This window comes from Thalassophryne amazonica, chromosome 5 (assembly GCF_902500255.1).
Source record: "Thalassophryne amazonica chromosome 5, fThaAma1.1, whole genome shotgun sequence".
NCBI classification, from domain to species: Eukaryota; Metazoa; Chordata; class Actinopteri; order Batrachoidiformes; family Batrachoididae; genus Thalassophryne; species Thalassophryne amazonica.
This window is the reverse complement of record NC_047107.1, coordinates 83,453,918-83,481,251: the sequence shown is the minus strand read 5'-3', so window position 1 is coordinate 83,481,251 and position 27,334 is coordinate 83,453,918. Positions and strand designations below refer to the sequence as shown.

Genomic DNA, 27,334 nt, shown 5'->3' with positions numbered 1-27,334 from the left:
TGGACATGACATTTTTGGTTGTCTAGACCATAACACTAAGTTTTGTTTCATGAGAACCTCTGGGTCTTAGGAGGTTTTTAAGAGTGTGCATATCATGAATGCTTGGTCTTGTTGGATTTGTGAGAATCTACTGGTGCCTTGTTTCACATGTAACAATAAGAAATATACTCAAAACCTGGATTAATCTTTTTAGTCACATAACACTACTATTATTCTGAACACTGCTGTATTTGTCAGAGTTTAACAAACCAGATGGAGGATCAAGCTTTCAGTAGCATCGTGCAGCAACAGGACAGACAGGATGGACAACAGCTGGCCTGTTTAGTTTAATTCTAACGTCCAAGAGGGATTGCATGGGAAGCAAGATGGGCAAAGAGCAAGTGAGAGGAGGGAAAGATAAGCCTGGGAGGGAAGGAAGAGAAGCAGAAGTGCCTCAGAGGACAGAAAGATGCAAACGTTCAGCAAAATCCATTCACCTTTGTAAGATATGCTGCTTTCAATCAGACAGACAGACAGACACACACAGGTGATCACACAACCTCTTCCCTCTTTGGTCAGTTGGCAGTAATCTGCCAAATCAGTCCACAATACTTTGTGCTCATATTTTACTGTGCGGTAGCACAATGAATAAAGAAATAAAAGAATAAATAAATAAATAAATCCAGTTAAGCCGCCACAATCAGTGATTTCTTCAGTGGAGATGAAAACCATGACTTTGTTTTGGACTTTCCCAAGAATCCCAGAAACCAACCCACACAGATATGCAGAATCAGCCACACAGGTGTTTCAGATCACACAGAGCAAAACGTTCAAAAGTATTTCTGTCATTGTCTACAGCTAATTAGTTTTGTTAAGTAACAATTACATCGTTGTTATTACTTATTAAAGTAAGTCAAAAAATGAACTCAGATATGGTGTAATGCTGCTTTAAAAGTGATAATATTCAATAAAAACGATGGCAAGTTCATTTAGATGAATTAATTTTATGAAAAACAACTTGTCAAAAGCAGAGTAATCCGGCTCCAAGGTGCCCTTTGAAGGAGTTATCATTCTGTGCACAGTAGCTCTGTAGATCAGCTCTGCACATATATCACACCATAACTAACGGTCAGTTAGTGGTGAAAACATGATGCCATGCTTATTAAAAAAAGAAAACAAACACAAACGGTATAAATGATAAATGACACACGTTGAGTATTTGCCTGTGTAGTAGGGAAACAAAAAAAATGTGTGCGTGTGTGTGTGTGGGGGGGGGGGGGTGTTCAGGACATAAAATCTCTCCTAAGGCACCATCATTTCCAGGGCTTGTGTCGCCAACTGAATGGTCCCCCCTAAAATCGCCCCATCCTGCCTTCACTGCACATGCATCATTTCGGAGCATCAACAGCAGTTCGTGGATTATCGCCTTGTTTCTGCTTCAAACTGCACTCCGGTCATCATCTATCTCAGCGACAGATATCTGAAGCTTTTGTACAACAATCATTTCCACATAAATTCAGCATTATTTCATCATTCAAGACGGGGGAGCGATCAGAGCCTGACAGCAGCACGTCTGAGTCTGACTCTCCCCACCCAAAGCGATCAAAGGGAATAATGTGATTATTAACCATCAGATGACAAAGTAAAACTTCTTAAATAATTCTAAAGTCAGTTTTAAGCAGAAATTAGGCAGTTTTAAGGAGAAACGAGGTGATAATTGGTGAATCGCTGCTGATGCTCCGAAATGATGCATGCACAGTGAAGACAGCGGGGAACAATTTTTTTGTGGGGGGTGGGGGTGTTCAGTCAGTGACACCGGCCCTGGATTTACAACCCTAAGCAAAACTTGTTTAAAATCTCCTTTTAGAGTTTAAAAAAATGCAGGGCTTGTTGTCCCACTGTGTTGGGCAAAGAGCACCAACAAGCTTGCTCACCCACACCCAGCAGGCACACGACACAATGAGGTGAACAGTCTTGAATAGCAGATGTACAGAAACAGCGTCCAGCATCCAACTGTTCCTGCAGTAATACAGCATCCACTTTGTTTTTACAATAGAGAAAACAAACTGACAGAGGTGCAGTGCTAGATTTAATTGACAGCTAAATTACAATGACTCTTTGCCGTCGGATAAGATGGCAAAGATCTTAAAGTGCCTGTGTGGAAGTGGTGTAAACAGACTCCCTGTGTCTCCTCTTCTGTCCGACACTCCAAACTCTTTTCACCAAGTTAATTACAGGTCGCAGCAGACAGGACACACACAAACTGTAATGTGTCGCACAGCTGCAGGAGTAGAAGCAGACAGAGACACACAGTCTAATGTGGATTTAAAAAGACACTTTTGGCTGTTTGATGAAACAGATCAAAGCTACAAGCTGTGTTTACACTATAAATATTGTCAGGCTGCAACCGGAGGAAGTCTGTGTGATTTTTCGCAGCATCACTCATCACTAAGAAATCATACGAGCGTCGTCGGTTGACAAAGGCGTGGACCGGAGCTCAGATTTGAACCTCTCCCAGTGTTTTCTATGCACATTGAGAGCAGATACAAGGCCCTTTGCAATGTTGAGCAACATGATTTTTAGATATATGTGGAGGGTCTCCATGGGAAAAAAAGGTTGGGAATCACGGATGTGGCGACTAACAGCTGGTTCAGGTATTTGTGCTGTAAACAGTGTCACTTCTTAGTGCATATTATTGCTTCATGATTTGAACCCAGATCCAGTCTGGATGAAGAGACAGCTTGTTCACATCACAGCACCGAAGTGTTTCTCAAACAAAGGGTCAGTGTGTGTAGAGTACAGCTGAACGTAAACAGAGGGCTCACTGCATTTTTTTACTGTCTGATCATCCTTGAAAATACTTTAGTGTCCACTTGAGTAGAAGTGTTTCGCTCCGTGTTTATGATCACAGATAACCATCACACAAGTTGGAGATGGTTCAACATAAGAGCAGCTTCCATTACATTTTGGGGTTGCCCCTGTTCCTCCTCTCTTGTAATCCTGACCATCTTTGGCAGTCTAGCCGCCATGGTGTCCATTCACTGTTTGTCCATTTATAGCATCAGCCAGTACGAGGTGGGCAGTTTAGAGGCAGATGGTCTTATTCCATACTCACATTAATACACTGGAAAAAAGAGGTTCTATCAGGTATGACTGGCAAAGCAGGCTGGATACAAATGCAGGATGCAGAAACACAGCTCTGTAGTTTTAAGGTGTTTACTTGAGACGTTAGCAGGAGTCGGTACACAGGCAGGCAGTCCAAAATGAGCAACAGTACAAAAAAACATCAGGCTGAGGTGTGGTCGAGGTACACAGGCAGGTGGTCGAAAAACACAATGAAGCAAAGGTTGCAAGGCAAAGACACAAGAACAGAGCTGGAAGGAAGGCACAAGGCACATCAATCTGGCGAGGGACAAAGGCAAATTGTGAGGCTTATAAAGAACTCAGGTGATTAACTGCAAATCAAGAACAGGTGTGTGGAAAGCTCCCAGAACCAGGGTGTGGCCAGAGAGGAACGCCCACCACCAAGAGAGAGAGAAACAAGAAAGAGCAGAACAGAGAAAACCCAAGCAGAAGAATAAAACAAGCAAACAGATCGATCACATAGCAAACAAAATACAATAAAAATAATTAAAACAGAACACATACCAACTCAAATGCAGATTCTGACAGGATCGTTGAACCAACTTAAAAAAGGTTTTCTATCTGGTAACACTCAGATCAATTACACTGATCTAAATTAGCTTAAATAATATTTATTCCACTTTACAACCCCAATTCCAATCAAGTTGGGACATTGTGTAAAATGTAAATAAAACCAGAATACAATGATTTGCAAACCATCTTCAACCTATATTTAATTGAATACACCACAAAGACAAGATATTTAATGTTCAAACTGATAAACTTTATTGTTGTGCAAATATTTGCTCATTTTGAAATGGATGCCTGCAACATGTTTCAAAAAAGTTGGGACAGTGGTATGTTTACCACTGTGTGTGTGAGTGTCATGACTGAGTATAAAAGGAGGATCCCAAAAGGCTCAGCCGTTCACAAGCAAAGATGGGGTGAGGATCACCACTTTGAGAACAACTGTGTGAAAAAAATAGTCCAACAATTTAAGAACAATGTTTCTCAATGTACAATTGCAAGGAATTTAGGGATTCCATCATCTACAATCCATAATGTAATCAGAAGATTCAGAGAATCTGGCGAAAGTTCTACTCGTAAGCGGCAAGGCCGAAAACCAACACTGAATGCCCATGACCTTCGATCCCTCAGGCGGCACTGCATTAAAAACCAACATCATTGTGTAAAGGATCTTACGGTGTGGGCTCAGGAACACTTCAGAAAATCATTGTCAGTTAACCCAGTTTGTGTTAACCCATGTGTTACAAAAGCGTGGCTTCGTAGTAAAAGAGTGCAGGTACTAGATTGCCTGCCTGCAGTCCAGACCTGTCACCCATTGAAAATGTGTGGCGCATTATGAAGCACAAAATACAACGGAGACCCGGACTGTTGAACAACTGAAGTCGTACATCAAGGAAGAATGGGAAAGAATTCCACCTACAAAGCTTCAACAATTAGTGTCCTCAGTTCCCAAACACTTATTGAGTGTTGTTTGAAGGAAAGGTGATGTAACACAGTGGTAAACATACCACTGTCCCAGCTTTTTTGAAACATGTTGCAGGCATCCATTTCAAAATGAGCAAATATTTGCACAAAAACAATAAAGTTTATCAGTTTGAACATTAAATATCTTGTCTTTGTGGTGTATTCAATTGAATATAGATTGAAGAGGATTTGCAAATCATTGTATTCTGTTTTTTATTTACATTTTACACAACGTCCCAACTTCATTGGAATTGGGGTTTATTATCTTCATTTAGACAGACTTAATTTATTTAAGTCTAACCATTTGGAGCAAATTTCTTTAGATTTTCTCTTTTTCAGTGTAGAAAAAAAATATTAAGAAGTGTGATTTGTTGTGTTTTTTCTCAAGTCAGCATGCTATCAAAATGATACCTACAAGGTCAGAAATATACACAGAGCACCAGTTAATACTGGGTCAGCTGTGAACTTTAGTCAAGCTTGAAGGAGTTCATTTTGGATCAGGGCATTTCACTGTAGACTGTGTTCTAGTAACTTCCCTTCATGCCCCGTCTGTGTCTTGGTGGTCTCCTGGGTTGCTCTTGACGATCTGAACCAATTTTCTCTCAGCTGAGGGTGACAGTTTAGGTGTTCTTACAGACCTTGTTGAAATGGTTACACTACCAGTCAGCTTTGGACACCCTTTCTTATTGACTGGTACTGTACCTCCAGCAATAACGTCTATTTATGTGGAGTTGTTTCAACTGTTGATCTTGGAATCAGCAGTTGTTCCGAAATGGTTCCAAGAGACATTTGTGAATTGGGTAAATCTACAGTCCTCTTTCTCAGAGTGACACTGAGCTAATTGAACTTTTTGTAGTGGGTATGGGTCAGTCCCAGCAGTCATAGGGCATGAGGGGGACAGGACAGGACGCCAGGCTCTCGCAGGGCCACATACAGACAAACAAACACAATCACACCCACACTCACACCTACGGACGATTGAAAGTTTCCAATTCACCTAACCTGCGTGTCTTTGGATGTGGGAGGAAGTTGAAGCACCCAGGGAGAACCCACAAAAACATGCAAACTCCACACAGCAAGGCCACAGGTGGGAATCGATTCCCAGGAACTTCTTGCTGTGAGGCAACAGTGCTAACCACTAAACCACCGTGATGCTAAGTCACAATCCAATAATTACACTTCATCTGAGTTTACCTAAGTTAGTGTAAAGTCATTCCACAATACCCAAGGATCCTGCAGACAGACCACATATCATAGACATCCAGTCATCACCTAAGGTCACTAGTTTGAGTTCAAGTCTTATAACTGCATATACCTGCACTGCCAATTTCGTTGTACCCTGCCCCACTGTACAATGACACAAAAGACTATTATATTCTATCCTATTTATTCTTTCTTATGTACGAGGTCTGTGAGAAAAGTATCGTACCTTTTTATTTTTTTCAAAAACTATATGAATTTGAATCACGTGCGATTACATCAGCCAACCTTGAACCCTCGTGCGCATGCGTGAGTTTTTTCACGCCTGTCGGTTGCGTCATTCGCCTGTGGGCAGACTTTGAGTGAGCACTGGTCCACCCCTCTCGTCGGAATTCCTTTGTCTGAAACTTGCTGAGAGACTGCCGCTTTGCTTGATCAAAATTTTTTCAGAAACTGTGAGACACATCCAAGTGGACACAATTCGAGAAATTCATATGGTTTTCGGTGAAAATTTTAACGGCTGATGAGAGATTAAGGAGTGTTACTATCGCTTTAAGGACAGCCCACGGCGCCGGATGGCGCGCCGCTCCCTGAGCTGCCGTCATCAGCCCTGTTTCAAACTGAAAACTTCCAAATTTAAGCCTCTGTTGATCCAGGACATCGTGAGAGAGCTGAGAAGTTTCAGAAGAGGTTGGGAATCAGCAGTTTATATCCGGACATTCCACTGTTAAGGAGATTTTGTAATGAAGACGCACGGACGGATTCGCACGTCGGCACGCAGCCGCTCATTGCACGGCGGCACAGAGAAACACCTCTGTATTGGAAACCATTCGAAAGATTCAGGCGGCTTTCAATGGCTTTCAGTCGAGTGAGTATCCGAGAAATTGTTTAACAGCTGGGCATGTTCCAACTTGTCCTGTAAGGCTTCCAACGGAGGTGTTTTCCTGTGGCGCCGCGTCATGAGTGGGCTGGGTGCTGACGCGCGAATCCGTCCGCACGTCTTTCATTACAAAATCTCCTTTAACAGTGGAATGTCCGGATAAACTGCTGATCCCGACCTCTTCTGAAACTTCTCAGCTCTCTCACGACGTCCTGGGTCAACAGCGGCTTAAATTTGGAAGTTTTCAGCTTGAAACAGGCTGACGACGGCGGCTCGGGGCACGGCGCGCCGTCCGGCACCGTGGGCTGTCCTTAAAGCGATAGTAACACTCCTTAATCTCTCATCAGCCGTTAAAATTTTCACTGAAAACCATATGAATTTCTCGAATGGTGTCCCACTTGGATGTGTCTCACAGTTTCTGAAAAAATTTTGACCAAGCAAAGCGGCAGTCTCTCAGCAAGTTCTCAGACAAAGGAATTCCGACGGGAGGGGTGGACCAGTGCTCACTCAAAGCCTGGTGAATGACGCAACCGACAGGCCTGAAAAAACTCACGCATGCGCACGAGGGTTCAAGGTTGGCTGATGTAATCGCACGTGATTCAAATCCATATCGTTTTTGAAAAAAATAAAAAGGTACGATACTTTTCTCACAGACCTCGTACATGTGATTTCTTAGTTTTTTAATTTTTAATAAATTTGCACAAAAAACCCCCACCTTTTTCACATAGTCATTATGGGGTGTTGTGAGTAGAAATTTGAGGGGGAAAATGAATTTACACCATTTTACAAAAAGGCTATAACATAACAAATTGTGGAAAAAGTGAAATGCTATGAATACTTTCCTGATGCATGTTGGCACACAGAAGCTACCGTCTGTTTTCAGTCATGATGACTAATAGCATGTTAAAAGACCAGCAAGACTTTTTAGAACATTCAGCAGCAGTAATGTAAGTGGGTGTGTGTATATTTCTGATTCTGTTCATATAATTTTGAGCTTGTGTTGATTAAAACAAATAAATCCAAACTTCTGCCCCCCCACCCACTCTTTTTTCTTCTATTTCTGTTGTATGTTGCGCAATCATCTGTCACATAAAAACAACAGTACGAAGGAATAACTGAAAGTCCATGTTGCCATGATGACATTCATGTTCATGATGACTGTATGCAAACTTCTGATCATATGATCCACCCAACTGCTTCTGGTCCCTTGATGGAACGTTTGTTACATGTGTTATATCATGGGCGGCGCCAGGGGGCACTAGGGGGTGCTAGAGCGCCCCCTGGATTTGTCATAGCACCCCCATAGTACCCCCAAGAAAATAATTCCTCATTTATTATTTTAATTTAATTTCATCCCATGTTTTTAACCCTCTGGGGCTGACGCCATCGTAAACGACGGCTAAGACCAAGCTTTACTAAATTAGAAATAACTGTTGACTTCGATGAGATAGAAGCTTACTTTTTTTTTGCTGAAAAGTAACACTGCAGACTTTTGAGCCAACCATCGGCCATCTTGTACTCCTCATAGAAGCTGTGTGTGATGACGTGCACAATGTGAGTGTCCAATCGGAATTGGTTCACTGTCATATGGTTTTCCAGAATCCAATCGTAGGGCAGATTTACCTCACGGTGAAAAGCCAAAGATCGTTTTCAGGAGTGATATGTTACTAGTTGGCCAGTTTGAATAGCCCCCTGGGTGCGCCAATGAGTACATACTATTAGTACAGTGCCCCTGCGTCATTACGCACAGCGATCATTGAAAGCAGGAGCACATGGAGAGCCTCTGATGACAATCTCCACGTGCTCAAACAAAGAGTGGGTAACTATCAGGATTGCTCCACTAGTTTGCACGTGAATGTTACTGGATAACTCTGTTGCTTTCTCTGCGTAAAGCACTGTTTACCATATCAATGGACAACAAACGCATAGACCATTTTGGATATATTGTTCAAAATGTGCATTTGTGTTTATTGTTTGAACCTTATTGTTGTACAGTCTTTCACACAAGACCTCAAATTGCCTTTATAAAGTGTCAAAACAGTTGTTTTATAGTTTGCTGTGTGTTTTGAATAAATGTGTGTGGAAAATTATTGTTCGCTTTATTTTTTCCTTGCCTATTTTTGATTGTAAACCTTTATACACTTAGAAACACCACAAAAACATATATATTCTAAAAGCACAGGTTGTCCTGAAAAAAAGAGACATAAAACTTGATTGTGGGATGCAGGGAGAGCTGTTATCAGCAATAATAAAACATTTATGCAAGACGAGTGAACTGTCCAAAAAATGCCCTTGGACCCAGAGGGTTAAAGACCTTGTCTACCCTGAAACTGAACTTCTCCTATACAGTCCTTTTTCTTTGTCATTTTCAAAAAGTGTTCCATTCAATAAATATCTCCATTCTCACAGATCCAGTGAAACTGCATGAAAATGCTGTAGTACATATGCCAGGCCTGTATGTAGCGCTGTAACGCTTCTACAAAAAATGGAGAAGTGGGGCTAACACCAAAAGTTTAAAACTTTAGAAGATGTCTCATGGATTAAAGAAAGTCTTTTAATCCGACCTGTTGCCAGGATTCATCATCACAGATAAAAACTGTTCTCCACATGACCTTTGTTTTGGAAGATGACGTTTGGAAATGTGTAATTCAATATGACGGAAGTTACTTGTTAAGGGTTTTTTTTTAGAGTTTTAAAGATGTCCCTCTGTGTCTTTTCTGCTCTGGGTGACTTTCTCAGACTGAGCTGAAGCACGCCGAGCACTTTGTCCCACCACCAACAAGAAGAAAAAAATAATATGCTATGTTTGACCTAAGTTACACTGTTAACATGTTACGGAGGCAGGGTTGATGACATCGTCCCTTCAGTTTTCCACAGTAAGACACTTCTGGCATTTTCAGATTCATGTCGATTAGATAAATATTCCACTCATAGAAGAAAATAAACATTCATCAACGGAACTGATTATTTTACACAAAATGAGTGTAATGTGACTTCAATGACATCACGTTTCAACAATGTCATGATAATATTAAATTTCATTTATAATGCACCTTTCATTCATAAAAATCTCAAAGTGCTACAGAAAAAATATATAAAATAAAACTAATGATAAATAAGAGAATAAAAACAGAAAAGCTTAAGATAAAAACGTCACCAGAATAGAATATACCAAAATAAATAATAAAATAGAATAAAAAGACTAAGATGCAACAGATAAAAATTACTGAGGTCTGTGAGAGGCCTGTCTAAACAGGTATATCTAGAGACTTTTTTAAAAAGCTTCCACAGTTTGTGAAGTCTCTGATGGTGAGGGAGGGAGCTCCAAATATGAGGGGCAGCTGAACAGAAGGCTCTGTCTCCATGGTGTGAAGCTTGGTGCGAGGGGGACGGAGAAGATTAGTGTTGTATGAACGGAAGGAACGGGAAGATGTGTGGGGGGTGAGAAGGTCTTTGAGATATGTGGGGGCATTGCCATGGATGCATTGGTGGGTGATGAAAGCAATCTTAAAATGGATTCTGTAGGTGATAGCTGAGAACGTTGATGCTTTTGTAATTTGTATCGGTAGCATGGCCCAAGCAGAGGGTCACCCCTTTGAGTCTGGTCTGCCTGAGATTTCTTCCCTCAGAGGGAGTTTTCCTTACCACTGTCGCCTGTGTGGCTTGCTGTGAGGGTTGGTAAGGTTAAACCTTACTTGTGTGAAGTGCCTTGAGGCAACCTTGTTGTGATTTGGCGCTATATAAATTAAATAAATTGAAATTGAATTGATGGGGAGCCATTGAAGGTTATGGAGTATAGGTGTAATGTGTCCTGTTTATGTACTCTCATCAGAATTCTAGCTGCATTGTTTTGAATGTATTGGAGCCTTTGAAGGTTTTTTCCAGTGATCCCAAAGAGCAGGGAGTTACAGTAGTCAAGCCTAGAGGAGACAAAAGCATGGACGAGTTTTTTTTCAGCATGAATGATGACGTCGTACTGCAGTGAGTGTAGTTTCAAGTTGCTGAAATGATTCAGTTTTGCTGCCAAAATATCCATGAGTGGAACTGGAAAGAAGTGAGCCTGTGTTGCCTAAAGAACTACCTGAGGAACAGCAGTAGAGGCACACAAACCAATGAACCGGTGTCACTCCTGGCAATTAACCCTCAGAGAACACGGCCCCTGGACAGCAACCAACTCATTGATGCTTTTGCTCTTAACCACAACAACAGGTCCATTGTACTGTTATGAAGACATCAATGGTTTTTTCCTCTGCCTGCTGTTGGTGTTTTTTTCCGCTGAGGCTATAAGGTACATATAGGTCTACATGTGTAGGTCTAGGGATATTTGTATTGAAAAGTTAGCCTAAGTTTGTGTGCTTATGCGTAGCCATGGGTGGGCCTGGATGGGCCTGGGCCCACCCACTTGTCAGCCAGGCCCGCCCCATCCAATGAGAAGGCTGAGTCGACACTCGACAGTCACCTGTTGTTGCCTCATTGTATTGCCTATGATATGGTATTGCATTAGCACTGAGCGACAATTAATAAATTTGTCAAAAAAATCTGGTTCATCTTCTGTGATTTTATTAATTCATTTTCAGAGTACAGTGGTCCCTCACTATAACGCGGTTCACCTTTGGCGGCCTCGCAGTTTCGCGGATTTTTTTAGTGCAATTTTGCATACTTTTTTTTAAACGGCGCATTGTGTTCTGCATCCTTATCAGGCAGGCCGTTCACGGCACCGGTCGGCATCACCGTGATTGCTCTCACTGCCTCCAATGCGCTTTCTGCGGGCTCAGTAAACGCCGCAGCGGGCCAATCACAACCGCCGCCCTCCTGTCTGCTGTGCGGAAATTGCGCCAAATCTGGCAACAGGTCCCATAGGACTACGCTCGCTGTTTTGATCCGGATGTTGATCGCAGCCACAGAGCTCTGTGACCACCGAGAGAGGACTTGGATTCTTTGCGAGTCCCGCATCCGTACCTCGGGAGGCATGTGAGCGAAGGGACAGCACGTGCATTGTGTTCTGTGTGTGGTCTGTTTATAATTTCTCGCACAGAAGAAAAAAAGAGAGTGTTACACAAGAGAGAAAAGTGAGAAATGTTAATGCCTGTTGAGAAAAGTGTGTAGTGAGGGGTTTTACAGCCTTAAAACATCTATAATAATTGCAAAGAATAGCGCTGACTACTTTGCGGATTTCGTTTATCGCGGGTTATTTTTTGAACATAACTCCCGCGATAAACGAGGACCACATTTTTCCTCAAATAAATAGTCTTCTGCGGGCCCATCATCACAATGCCAATAACAACATGCATTGTCGAACGGCTGTTTTCTACTGTTATCGGATAAAAAACGTCCACCAGAACATCCATGTTGATCACAGACTGAATGCACTCTCCGTGCTTTTCCTTGAAAAGAGAAACTGACCCGAATCATTGGACTATGATGTTGTGATAAGAGAGTTCAACAAAAACCCTGTCATCCTCCTGCTGTAACAAGCATTAAAAGGATTCGTCAAATGTAAGTGTGAGATCATTAATTACTTTTTTCTTCTAAAATAGGCCTAATGTTAATATTATACAGCAACTGCCACGAATCATGTTGGTGTCCGTTCTGATGGTTTTAATTTGGCCTGACTGAGGCCATCGTTTTCCATTGTTTTATCAATTTCATAATTTGGCCGCCAAGCTAACCTGTTTTCATGTTGCGGATATATTTTGAGTTTTTATTTTAAAGGACGTTTACATGACTAAGTGTTGCGTTGCTGCTTGCACTGTCCATGGGGTGCTTGTGTCTGACACTTTGCGTCTGTGTAACTGTGCACACAGCATCTGTGCAGTTGGCTGAGATGTGTTCATTCATTAAACTTTGGAATTCATTTTTGAAACAGTGCCTTATTTAAATACCTATTGACATTTGGGTTTAGGCCGAGTCAAGTAGGCTACCAGACTTGCACTGAATGGTGTATGTTGTGTGTGTGGTGTGTGTGTGTGTGTGTGTGTGTGTGTGTGTGTGTGTGTGTGTGTGTGTGTGTGTGTGTGTGTGTGTGTGTGGTGTGTGTGTGTGGGTGTGTGTGTGTGTGTGGCGCTGCACTGCAGCGTGCATTATCATGAAGAGTACTTTTGTCTGACGTGTCGCGTCTGTGTGCTCACTTTGCCAGTGCTGTAGGCTAAGTGATAACGTTGCTTGCGATGTCCAAAGGAGGCATACTTTTTCAAACGGTGTATTATAATACCTACACCTTACTACAACCCCAAAGGTTGGGCCCGTCTGATTTTTTCTGGGCCCACCCATTTTATGATTTCTGCCTACGCCCCTGTTTGTGTGTGATTTTGGTCATTCTGTATGTCATTAGTGAAAGTCACAGATCAGAATTCAGAATGTGGCTATGTGTACGCACGCCCATGAATGTGGTGAATGTGGCAGAGGTGTAGCAGAGAGCCGCTGGGACACAGGAGCCGTTATTTCATAACACCCTCATAAAAATGCCAAGCTCCCCCATAGCACCTGCAGAAAAAATCTCTGCAGCCGCCACTGGTTATATTTGATGTTAGAGAGAAAACGGGCACATGTTCAGCCCAGTTCATAGTTTAAGCTAGTGCGTGATGAATGTGTGTTATTCAGGGCTTCATGGAGACAGTAGCCATGCGCAGTGTATCTCACTGTCTCAGTGCCACAAACAAACACTAGTCCGTGGGCCAATTCCAAAAAGAGCCTTATTTATTGAGTTGGTTGCACCCCCCCCCTGCAGCTTTGGTTGGATGGTACCACATTGTTCCTGGTGTCTATTGGGATGACATTTCACTTGTTGTCATTCGCACAACCCGTCAAGGGTATATGAAAACAGTCACTTTATAATCGAGGGGTCCGAACGGCAGCAAAAAAGCTGAAAATATGTAATAAACATGTCACCACTGGAAAACAGTTATCCAGGGAGGTTCAAAATGTTATACACATAAACAAAACTTGTATATTCAGTGAATAAGCACCTTGGGTTTTCATTATCCATAGTGTAAAATATTGATATACTGTCCATTTATCTGAAAAACACCCAATATTTTTGCTTTTTTTTTTTTTCAAAAGTTTCATTTTAAGTTGTTATTATTAAGTACCATCTGTATATAACTTACAACAAACAACACAGATCTATTCACAGGTTATTTCTACTATCCTTTCATTCTACAGATTGTCATGAGCCATGGCTGAACCATTGATAAACCTTGATACCTGTGCCCCCTGTGCCCCCAAGGTTGCACGTCAGGGCCCTGACTGGAACCAGTGTCTCTGTCATGCACTGGAACCAAACAGAGACAGCGGTACCTTGATGTCACAGCAATAGGCAAGATACTAGGAAATGATGTGTGTGAAGCATTGCCAGGAATGCATGCATTCACTGGCTCTGACAGTACGAGTGCGTTCATTGGCAAGGGCAAGAAGCGGGCATTCAAAATGGTTGTTTCTAATGCAGAGATGTGCAATGCCATGAAACTGGTTGGATCATCATTTGATGCTAATGATGAAAGAGTGAAAGGCTGTGAAAAATTTGTCTGTTCACTCTATGGACAGAGTGGCAATGACACAGACCTTGTGCGCTACAAACTTTTCTGCAGCAAGAATGCACAAACCTGTCATCTTCCACCCACAAAAGATGCCTTCAAGTACCATGTGAAGCGTGCAAATTACCAGGCATGCATCTGGCAGTCATCACTTGATGCTGATGCTACGACACCAACGCCTGATGGTCATGGTTGGGACCTCAGCAATGGCACAATATCTATACACTGGATGGATAAGCCACCTGCACCAAAGGCACTCCTGCAGTTGGTTTCCTGCAATTGTAATACTGGGCAGTGTGTGAGTTGTCGGTGCTCATGCCGCAAGAATGCTCTACCATGTACTGATGCATGTGGTTGCAGCCAATGCACAAACATCCATAAAACAGACCAAGTGGAATCCAGTGATGATGATGAGGATGATTATGATGACTATGATGATTAATGACAATTAGAGTGACATTAGAATAACATGCAGTATTATACGAGTATTATACGTATGTATGAAAATGCCTGCCCGAAACATTGTACTACCACTAAAGGCAAACCATGCATTACCTATTACCTACAGCAGTTGTTAATAAATTTTGTTCAAAGCTATGTTTAGCTGGTAAAGTTGATCATGTTTATGTATTTAGTAGTATTACTTTTCAGCCAGTATGGCCAGTGTCAAAGTCATTCAGTAATAAAATTGACATGTTTTCCAGAAAATCGCTTATTATCTGATTATCATTAATATGGGGGTAGGGGTAAGAAAATGCTTCTAACACCACTACTACTGATGCTAGGATGTCTATATTTCATATGGTATAGTAGGAATAACAGAATCTGTGTTGTTTGTTTTAAGTATAACAGATTGTACTTAATAATAACAAAACAAACTTTTGAAAAAAACGCAATAATATCGGTTGTTTTTTAGACAAATGGACAGTATATCAATATTTTACACCATGCATAATGAAAACCAAGGTGCTTATTCACTAAATATATAAGTTTTGTTTATGTGTATAACATTTTGAACCTTCCTGGACAACTGGTTCCAGTAGTGACATGTTTATTACATATTTCATCTTTTTTTTAGCTGCCGTTCCGACCCCTCGATTATAAAGTGGCTGTTTTCATATAGCCTTGACGGGTTGTGTGAATGACAACAAGTTAAAATGTCATCCCAATAGACCCAGGAACAATGTGGTACCATCAAACTAAAGTTGCAGGGGGGGTGCAACCAGAGTGCACATTTCTGGAATTGGCCCACGGACTACACGCAGGCGCAGCGTGCAAAACGGCAACTTTCCTTTAAAGCCGTTCTGTCTGAGCAGCTCCAAAAAAAAAAAAAAAAAAGTTGTTACCAATAGAGAACAAACAACTCACCAGAGACTTGGCACACGGGCTGGTAGTCTTCGCAGCAGTCTCTGGTTTTCTGACAGTAGGTGTCACAATAGCAGACTGTTTTTCTCTTGGTGTACTCAAAACATTCGTTATTCCTGCCGGTGCAGCAGTTCGGGTTCTCTCTCTCCCTGCACCCCGCGTCGGCTCCTGGAACAATTACGCCGAAGAAAAACGCCAAATATCCAAAAACGACAAACCCGAAGCGCGCTGAGATCCATCCGTGCGACAGCATGACGTCCGACGCTCGTTCCACGCGCTCTGGAGGGCTTTTAAAAGTTTTTAATTTTATTGTGATTATTTTAGTTATTGCCTATATATATACAATTGCAATTGTCTGTTCTGAAGTAAATCGATCAGTGCAGCACCGCGCACCCGCACGAACCACGATGCGTAAAAGCGCAGCCAGTGTGCGCACCGGATTAGGAAACACATAACGCAACACCCCTCCCCTACGCCCCCTCGCTCACTTAAGTAACTGGTTTACGATACGTGCGTCATTGTCTCCAAAATAAGTTGAGCAATCATCGCTGCTGTGGTAGACGAATGAACCGTGATTTGATGTTTTATCATCATTATTATTAATATTATAAAGTAAGTCCTTGAAAAACACACAAAACAGACTCAGCCCTTGGGTTGAAATATCATCCCAGAAACCTATAAAACCCACAGGAGAAAAGAAAGACTGTGTTTCACACAGGACATCACGTGTCAGTCTATCAGATCGACTTTTCTCCGTCAAAAAAAAAAAAAAAAATTGATTCAGCACCACGGACAGTGACACAATGAAACATGATATTATAGAATATGTTACGTAGAGCCGTCAGTCAGTCTCGTTCTTTAAAGTGTCTGGACCGCACAAAGACTGCACAACAATAACGTTACTTTTCCTTCAGTGATCGTGAATGAAAGGACGCACGTGGCGCAGCGGGCTGTTGCCAAAGCTCACCTCGGTCACTGTCAGTGGTGAGACAAATATTCAAATCCTCGACCTCACTGAAACAAGTTTAAATGCTCCACTGTTCATAATAAGGTTATTACAATATAGTTATTTTTTACCGAGGTATTATGAATCAATGAATTAACAGAATGTAATCACCAATACACTTTATTTTGCAAAATAACTGACAACAGGGTGTGACCCGATGAATATCTATCTACTGTACTACTACTTCCACCTGATTCTTCTTGATTTGTGCAGTTTAGTGAAAATACTCTAGCTCATAATATAATAAACTAGTCTACATGTGTTTTGTGGACTTGGAAAACGTGTAGGGCCGGGTTCCTTGAGGTGTCCTGTGGGGGGTAAGGGAAATTGCAACACATTGTCCATCTCTGAATGACCAAAGTAGGAGCAGTGTCCATGTTCTTGGTATTAGATCATACCTCTTCCCGGTGTGTTGGGCTCTGCCGACGCTGCCCTTTGTCACCAATCCTCTTCATGATGTTCACGGACAGGATTTCATGGCGCAGTCAGGGACTGGAGAGTGTCCAGCTTGGTGAACTCAGAATTTCATTGCTGCGTTTTGCAGATGATGTGGTTCTGATGGCTTCATCAGACAATGAACTTTAATGTGCACTGGAAAGGTTCTTCTCTGATCAAGGGGACCTTCTTTATCAGGGGAGAGTTATTGCCAGGAATGGAGGAGCATAAATATCTCAAGGTCTTGTTTATGAGTGGGAGTAAGATTGTTGGGTTTTGGTTTGTCCTGGGGTTTTTGAGTTGTCCTAGTGTCCTTTTATGTCTTTGTTCACCTGTCATTCCATTGGTTGTGGGTGTGTGTGAGAGGATGCGTGTGAATACATTTGTATGTATGTAGGTATCATGCCCTCTCTTTCCCAGGGTGTGCTTATGTGCATGTGTGAAGGTGTGTTCTGATTCTCTGTGTGCTCCTTCTCCCATGGTCTCTGGGTATGTGTGTGGATGTTCTGCGTGGGTGTGTGTGTGTGGGAATGTATGGACGTGTGGTTCCCCTCTGTGTGCCATGCCCCCTGGGGATGGGTGTGGATGTCCTGCGTGGGTGTGTTGGTGTGCATGTGGGTGTGCACGCTCTTGGTGTGTCTGTGAGTATGTGGTGAGAGTCCTCCTGTCTCATCTCCCGTTCGCCTACCATGTACAGTTGCCATGGTCACCCCTGTCAGCCATGAGTGGCAGCCATCTGATCCTCCGGATCCGAGGGCCCCGCCCCTCATGACTTGGCTTTATGTTTGACCTAGTGCGTGATGTCATTCGCTCCTGCACTTATCGTATTCCCCTTTGTGCTTCATGTCTTATTTTTCTCCTCGTATTTTTATTTCTGTTGTTCATCAACCTGTCAGTTTGGGTTATGTCATGACCTGCTTCCTGTATTATTACATAGGAAGCAGTAGCGACTTCGACAACACTATGCAAGGCTAAGCATAGCTTGTTAGCTGCAGCATTAGTGATAAACTACAGAGTAACATATAAACTATATCAATAGACATTTTTCTAACATCTGAAAGATATATTGTTATATCATACAGCCTTGCATGGAACATTATTAACCAGTATCCCATTTTGTTCTAACCAATTAGGAAACAATAATTTTAAAGTGGAAGCCAAAACCGGACAAGTTAAAATACTAGTCTGAAGCACTACTATTTTACCTACTGGTAGTACCAACCCAGTGTCACTCCAAATTTGTGACAGTGTCACGAAAAATGATTTAATCTATTACTTTTAATACCATCACGAAATGGAGTATGTTTTTGTCATTGTCATTTTTTTTGTAATTTTATGTTGTACCCATCCCATTTTGTCCAATTTTGGCTTTATTGTATTATGATCTTCACTGCATTTTCAATATGTTACTACAGGGTGTTTAAAAACTTTGGAAATTTTCTTAAATATTCTGGTGATACAGTTATTCATGTGTTAAATGCAAATAAATAAGCAAATGTGATGACAAAAAGTGATGATGGTTAGGTGAAGGGAGGCTGCTGGACATTTATAAAGCCTCTTTGTACAGTTACAGAAAGAGAGAGAAGGCCTCTCTCATCACTGATGTGTAGGTTTTACTACACATTTCAGAGGCTCTGGTGACACCGGTGCTGCTATAGTGTAGTAACCCATGAAACGACTGACAAAAAGCAAAGAGAGTGAACGAGAACATAAAGAGAGATGTGCATTTGACAGGAGTGAAAATATGTACAACAAGAGCAATCAGAGATTTCTGACGTCCACCAATCCGGATCTGGAGCACCTCCAAAATTTAGTGGAGTCTTCCGTGTCCTAATATCTATCTGTGGTGAAAATTTTGTGATAATCCATGAAGTAGTTTTGATGTAATCCTTCACAGCAAATATAAAGTGTAATCTTGATACAGAAATCTTGATCCAGGATCTGGATCTGGATCACCTACAAAATTTAATAGAATCTTCCATGGCCTAATAGCTATCTGTGGTGAAAAGTTTGTCAAAATCCATGCAGCAGTTTTGACATAATAACAGTTTTGACATAGGATTACTAACAGTAATCCTTCAAAGCCTGTATAAAGTGAAACCGGATTCCAGATTCTGGATCCGGATCGCTTCCAAAATTGAATGGAGTCTTCCATGGCCTAATATCTATTGTCAAAATCCATGCAATAGTTTTAACGTAATCCTGCTAAAAGACAGACAAATAAATAAACGCCAATGATTTTTGTTATGTCCTTGGTGGACATAATTACTTCTTACCTGCCCTGCATAGTTTGTACTAATTCTATTCTGTTTATTTCTTTAAGATCAAATCATTTCAGCTCACAGTGCTACAAACTAGTTGACCACAACCCATCCATGATCAAGCACACTGTGTAAGGAAAAAAAAAGTGTTACAGGAAGACCAGATGGCTGTACTAAGAGGTAAGTGGGTTTGTTAGCTCGTATGTTAAGCCTCATGCCACAGTTTTCTCTTTTAACCTGACTTGATCACTGTGGTGCCTTGTGTTGCAAACTTAACCTGGTGCAGAACACATTTTGTTTAGCACTTCAAGCCTAAATATTCTGTATTTAAAAAACTACTGGAACACAATTAGAGAATTGAATATTGTTTATCACACCCATTTTTATTTTATGACTGATTGGTATGACTTATTGTAAATTGATAATGATGTAATAGGTTGGGTTTTGCTGTGGGATTTTGTTGAAACATATAAAGCTCACTTTGATTTGTCATTGGGTACAAATGCTTTCTTGGGGCATATGGCAGCAAAGATTAAAAAAAAAAAAAAAAAAGCTAACGCCGTAATGGGGATTATAAATTTACTTCTGGTCTACAAGGCACTTGTCTGGGCTCATTTGGAATATGCCAGCCAGATGTGGGCTCCTTACCTGAAGAAGGATATTACATCAGTAGAAAATGTGCAGTGACTCAGATTTATAAGATCTGGAGTGGAAAATATGATGCAATCAGAACATGAATAATGAGCTGTAATTTGTTCAGATAGTAGTAATATGCACTTTTTTCTTTAATTTTACAGATGCAGGGGTTAGTGCGCTTGGTTTCAGTGTGCAACATTCCTGTTTCAAACCCCACCCCAGCCACAGTTCTCCTTGTAATGTGGAGTTTTGTCAGGAAGGGCATCTGGAGTAAAACCTGTCCCCAATTCAACACACATCCACGTTGCGTTTATTGTGGTGACCCTGAGTGCAAACAAGGGAGCAGCCAAACAGACTTACTGACTTTAATTTTACAGATGGATTATGTTTGATACAATTAAAGGTTTAAAAACATGTTGCTGTCATAAATCAAACCTGATTTCTACATTTTTAGAATTGGGAAGGCAATTGGAGCCAAAAATCAGCAATGGGCAACTGCCTCTGCAACTAAATGCACTGAAGAAATGCTGTAGATTGGAGTTCCAGAGGAACATACAGTAGTGTTCAGAATAATAGTAGTGCTATATGACTAAAAAGATTAATCCAGGTTTTGAGTATATTTCTTATTGTTACATGGGAAACAAGGTACCAGTAGATTCAGTAGAGTCTCACAAATCCAACACGACCAAGCATTCATGATATGCACACTCTTAAGGCTATGAAATTGGGCTATTAGTAAAAAAAAAAAAAGTAGAAAAGGGGGTGTTCACAATAACAGTAGCATCTGCTGTTGACGGTACAAACTCAAAACTATTATGTTCAAACTGCTTTTTTAGCAATCCTGTGAATCACTAAACTAGTATTTAGTTGTATAATCAGTTTTTCATGATTTCTTCACATCTGCAAGGCATTAATTTTGTTGGTGTAGAACCAAGATTTTGCTTGTTTACTAGTGTGCTTGGGGTCATTGTCTTGTTGAAACACCCATTTCAAGGGCATGTCCTCTTCAGTATAAGGCAACATGACCTCTTCAAGTATTTTGACATATCCAAACTGATCCATGATACCTGGTATGCGATATACAGTAGTGTTCAGAATAATAGTAGTGCTATGTGACTAAAAAGATGAATCCAGGTTTTGAGTATATTTCTTATTGTTACATGGGAAACCATTAAGGTACCAGTAGATTCAGTAGATTCTCACAAATCCAACAAGACCAAGCATTCATGATATGCACACTCTTAAGGCTATGAAATTGGGCTATTAGTAAAAAAGTAGAAAAGGGGGTGTTCACAATAATAGTAGCATCTGCTGTTGACGCTACAAACTCAAAACTGTTATGTTCAAACTGCTTTTTTAGCAATCCTGTGAATCACTAAACTAGTATTTAGTTGTATAACCACGGTTTTTCATGATTTCTTCACATCTGCGAGGCATTAATTTTGTTGGTTTAGAACCAAGATTTTCCTTGTTTACTGGTGTGCTTGGGGTCATTGTCTTATTGAAACACCCATTTCAAGGGCATGTCCTCTTCAGTATAAGGCAACCTGACCTCTTCAAGTATTTTGACATATCCAAACTGATCCATGATACCTGGTATGCGATATATAGGCCGAACACCATAGTAGGAGAAACATGCCCATATCATGATACTTGCACCACCATGCTTCACTGTCTTCACTGTGAACTGTGGCTTGAATTCAGAGTTTGGGGGTCGTCTCACAAACTGTCTGTGGCCCTTGGACCCAAAAAGAACAATTTTACTTTCATCAGTCCACAAAATATTCCTCCATTTCTCTTTAGGCCAGTTGATGTGTTCTTTGGTAAATTGTAACCTCTTCTGCACGTCTTTTATTTAACAGAGGGACTTTGCGGGGGATTCTTGCAAATAAATTAGCTTCACACAGGCATCTGCTAACTGTTACAGCACTTACAGGTTACTCCAGACTGTCATTGATCATCCTGGAGCTGATCAGTGGGTGAGCCTTTGCCATTCTGGTTATTCTTCTATCCATTTTGATGGTTGTTTTCCGTTTTCTTCCACACGTCTCTGGTTTTTTTTTTTTTTGTCCATTTTAAAGCATTGGAGATCATTGTAGATGAACAGCCTATAATTTTTTTGCAATAAGTTTTCCCCTCTCCAATCAACGTTTTAATCAAACTATGCTGTTCTTCTGAACAATGTCTTGAACATCCCATTTTCCTCAGGCTTTCAAAGAGAAAAGCATGTTCAACAGGTGCTGGCTTCATCCTTAAATAGGGGACACCTGATTCACACCTGTTTGTTCCACAAAATTGACAAACTCACTGATTGAATGCTACTATTGTTGTGAACACCCCCTTTTCTACTTTTTTTTTTTACTAATAGCCCAATTTCATAGCCATAAACTCCTAGGGCCTGGCATCCACATATGGGGACATGACATTTTTGGTTGTCTAGACCATAATACTAAAGTTTTGTTTCATGAGAACCTCTGGGTCTTAGGAGGTTTTTAAGAGTGTGCATATCATGAATGCTTGGTCTTGTTGGATTTGTGAGAATCTACTGAATCTACTGCCGTGCCTTGTTTCACATGTAACAATAAGAAATATACTCAAAACCTGGATTAATCTTTTTAGTCACATAGCACTACTATTATTCTGAACACTACTGTATGGTGTGTGTTGATGCAAGAGCACAGATAAGATGTATTCAGGATTTTTTTCCTCATAGACATGATGTGTTATAATTCAGTTCAACAAAACACACTCTACATGATTGCAAACTTTCAGTTTGTATTTTAATGACTTTTGTTTCCCCAACAACACGACTTTAGTAGAGACAAACCTTTTTTTTTTTTTTGACTAAGCTTCATCACAAAGATCCACAGAAGGTCACATACACTCACAAACACACCTCTTAACTATTTAGCACCAAACATTACAAGTATCTTGTTTGGCAAAACATAAAATAATATATCAATAGTTATTAAAAAAAACCAACAACAAAAAAACATTCATTTAATATAGTCTTTACACACACAGATTCTGACAGTTTTGCATCTCCAGTGATGGCACGAGGACAAATTTTAATTATTTTGATATTCTGACTGATATCAACAATCACTTATTACAGATATTAACAATATCAAGTCAGCGGACATCATGAGAATATTTGTCCAGTAATACAAATTCAAACCACAAAAGGCACACGAGTGAAATAAGAATACAGAATATTCAAGAAAAATTAAACACGGCACTAAATATGGATGCTGAATGTAAACCAAGAATTAAACTTTTAAATGTAAAGAGAAAACACACATACATCCAGAAATTCAAAGAACGAGAAAAAAAAAAAAAAAACAGCAGTTCACACTGCAGAGAAAAACTGAAACACTTACAAACTTTAAGAAAAAATAAATAAATAAAAACAGCACATGTGCGCATGCGCACACCCACACTACATACACTAAGTCAACAGTGAGATGTCTCTTGACTGTCTATATACTCTACATTCCATTTAAATACATAATAAATATTTGGAAAATGTATAGCAGAGTAATAATACTTGCTCTTCTCTTTTAATATCAAAAGCTAGTACTTCTGTTTGTTCTCACTCTGACTACAGTTTCATAACAGATTTGGTATTTGGCACAAGAATAAAAAGAAGCTGCATTTTATACATAATAATAATAATATAATAATAATAATATCATCATCATCAGCATATCATAAAAGTAAAACATTTCTTACTTAAAGCCTTACAATTATGGGTGTTAATACAGTTAATGGGATGACTACAAACTGCTGCTTTCAGTCTCTAAAAAGCTGTATTAGGCACTATTTTATTAAAAAAAAAAAAAATGACACCAGCATACAATATAATAATAATAATAATAATAATAATAATACATACATACATACATACATGAAACACCAGCAAAACAGTTGTGAATGACAACACATCATACTACTCCCTGAAGAGGACATTTTATGAAGCAGATTTTTAAAATTATGGAATATAGCATTCAAAACCATCTGTTCATTAGTGTATAATTAGCTGCAATAATGAATCAAAGTGGGTTTTTTTTCAGGTTAGACTGAGCCCACCATATCTACATGAGAGTGGGCCCCACTCACATGAAAGCCGCCATGTTGGTACAGGAACCCAAAAAGGACATACTCACTCCATCTTTTGCATTTTGCAGCACCACTGGAAGACTAATGAAAAATAGAGCAATCCATGGTTGTTTGCCTATACACTGTCTACTGGTTGCTAGTGCAGGCTCACAAGTTTAGGAACCCTCATTTTTGTGAAACTGATTGGATCATACATGGTGCTCACCACAAGAGAAGGCAAGGAGGCATGAATCGGCATTGCCAATGAATCAAAAACGTGAAGAGAAACAATATCGCAACCAGCAAGAGTATAACACAATCTGCAACCTCACCACTAGATGACACTAAATTATACACACTATAGCTTTAAGTTAACCAGAACATTGACATTTTGAAATAATAATTTTATAATAATTTCAAACATGCTGCTTCAGGCTTTCTTTTACATACAGTCATTAATATCTCCTGGACACAGTAGCTTTTATCAGTTATTTGTCTAATTTTATGGTTTCTGTGTAGGCTCTCAGTTGTCCAGTTGGTTTTCATAGTAGAGAAGCTTGAATCTTCGACTGGACTGGGTTGCTTGACACGAGGACGTTTCTTCTGCGCTTCTGCAATTTGAAGTGAAACGTCCTCGCGTCAAGCAACCCACTCCAGTCAAAGATTCAAGCTTCTCTACTAATTTTATGGTCTCACTTTGTGAAACTGACCCTTCTTCTATTCAAGCAGGTTAGGGTTAGCTGGTTCTATGTGTACCCAGGTCCAGGTTTGGGCCATACTAAACCTGTTCTCTCTCCGTCTCATTTACAGAGCCAGTCCATGATGTCGGATTTCTTCCTTAACGTACAAACCTGGATCTGTGTCTGAAGCAGGGAGGTGAAGTTGTCTCAGTACATGGGAAGCAAGATGGGCAAAGAGCAAGTGAGAGGAGGGAAAGATAAGCCTGGGAGGGAAGGAAGAGAAGCAGAAGTGCCTCAGAGGACAGAAAGATGCAAACGTTCAGCAAAATCCATTCACCTTTGTAAGATATGCTGCTTTCAATCAGACAGACAGACAGACACACACAGGTGATCACACAACCTCTTCCCTCTTTGGTCAGTTGGCAGTAATCTGCCAAATCAGTCCACAATACTTTGTGCTCATATTTTACTGTGCGGTACAGCACATATAAGAAATAAAGAATAAATAAATAATAAATCCAGTTAAGCCGCCACAATCAGTGATTTCTTCAGTGGAGATGAAAACCATGACTTTGTTTTGGACTTTCCCAAGAATCCCAGAAACCAACCCACACAGATATGCAGAATCAGCCACACAGGTGTTTCAGATCACACAGAGCAAAACGTTCAAAAGTATTTCTGTCATTGTCTACAGCTAATTAGTTTTGTTAAGTAACAATTACATCGTTGTTATTACTTATTAAAGTAAGTCAAAAAATGAACTCAGATATGGTGTAATGCTGCTTTAAAAGTGATAATATTCAATAAAAACGATGGCAAGTTCATTTAGATGAATTAATTTTATGAAAAACAACTTGTCAAAAGCAGAGTAATCCGGCTCCAAGGTGCCCTTTGAAGGAGTTATCATTCTGTGCACAGTAGCTCTGTAGATCAGCTCTGCACATATATCACACCATAACTAACGGTCAGTTAGTGGTGAAAACATGATGCCATGCTTATTAAAAAAAGAAAACAAACACAAACGGTATAAATGATAAATGACACACGTTGAGTATTTGCCTGTGTAGTAGGGAAACAAAAAAAATGTGTGCGTGTGGTGTGTGTGGGGGGGGGGTGTTCAGGACATAAAATCTCTCCTAAGGCACCATCATTTCCAGGGCTTGTGTCGCCAACTGAATGGTCCCCCCTAAAATCGCCCCATCCTGCCTTCACTGCACATGCATCATTTCGGAGCATCAACAGCAGTTCGTGGATTATCGCCTTGTTTCTGCTTCAAACTGCACTCCGGTCATCATCTATCTCAGCGACAGATATCTGAAGCTTTTGTACAACAATCATTTCCACATAAATTCAGCATTATTTCATCATTCAAGACGGGGAGATCAGAGCTGACAGCAGCACGTCTGAGTCTGACTCTCCCCACCCAAAGCGATCAAAGGGAATAATGTGATTATTAACCATCAGATGACAAAGTAAAACTTCTTAAATAATTCTAAAGTCAGTTTTAAGCAGAAATTAGGCAGTTTTAAGGAGAAACGAGGTGATAATTGGTGAATCGCTGCTGATGCTCCGAAATGATGCATGCACAGTGAAGACAGCGGGAACAATTTTTTTGTGGGGGGGGGGTGTTCAGTCATGACACCGGCCCTGGATTTACAACCCTAAGCAAAACTTGTTTAAAATCTCCTTTTAGAGTTTAAAAAAATGCAGGGCTTGTTGTCCCACTGTGTTGGGCAAAGAGCACCAACAAGCTTGCTCACCCACACCCAGCAGGCACACGACACAATGAGGTGAACAGTCTTGAATAGCAGATGTACAGAAACAGCGTCCAGCATCCAACTGTTCCTGCAGTAATACAGCATCCACTTTGTTTTTACAATAGAGAAAACAAACTGACAGAGGTGCAGTGCTAGATTAATTGACAGCTAAATTACAATGACTCTTTGCCGTCGGATAAGATGGCAAAGATCTTAAAGTGCCTGTGTGGAAGTGGTGTAAACAGACTCCCTGTGTCTCCTCTTCTGTCCGACACTCCAAACTCTTTTCACCAAGTTAATTACAGGTCGCAGCAGACAGGAACCACACAAACTGTAATGTGTCGCACAGCTGCAGGAGTAGAAGCAGACAGAGACACACAGTCTAATGTGGATTTAAAAAGACACTTTTGGCTGTTTGATGAAACAGATCAAAGCTACAAGCTGTGTTTACACTATAAATATTGTCAGGCTGCAACCGGAGGAAGTCTGTGTGATATTTTCGCAGCATCACTCATCACTAAGAAAATCATACGAGCGTCGTCGGTTGACAAGGCGTGGACCGGAGCTCAGATTTGAACCTCTCCCAGTGTTTTCTATGCACATTGAGAGCAGATACAAGGCCCTTTGCAATGTTGAGCAACATGATTTTAGATATATGTGGAGGGTCTCCATGGGAAAAAAAGGTTGGGAATCACGGATGTGGCGACTAACAGCTGGTTCAGGTATTTGTGCTGTAAACAGTGTCACTTCTTAGTGCATATTATTGCTTCATGATTTGAACCCAGATCCAGTCTGGATGAAGAGACAGCTTGTTCACATCACAGCACCGAAGTGTTTCTCAAACAAAGGGTCAGTGTGTGTAGAGTACAGCTGAACGTAAACAGAGGGCTC

The 27,334-nt window shown here is 40.7% G+C and overlaps 1 protein-coding gene across 2 annotated transcripts in view; it reads right to left on the bottom strand.

The window, feature by feature from the left end:
* The window catches only part of si:dkey-178e17.3 (somatomedin-B and thrombospondin type-1 domain-containing protein), a 58,231-nt gene extending 42,328 nt beyond the window's left edge, over positions 1-15,903 (bottom strand). For both annotated transcript variants that reach the window (XM_034170730.1, XM_034170731.1), the window contains exon 1: positions 15,574-15,903. In XM_034170730.1, the coding sequence (XP_034026621.1) occupies positions 15,574-15,823 (250 nt within the window). In that variant the 5' untranslated portion in view covers positions 15,824-15,903. The remainder of the gene's footprint in view (positions 1-15,573) is intronic.
* Positions 15,904-27,334: the final 11,431 nt, after the last annotated feature.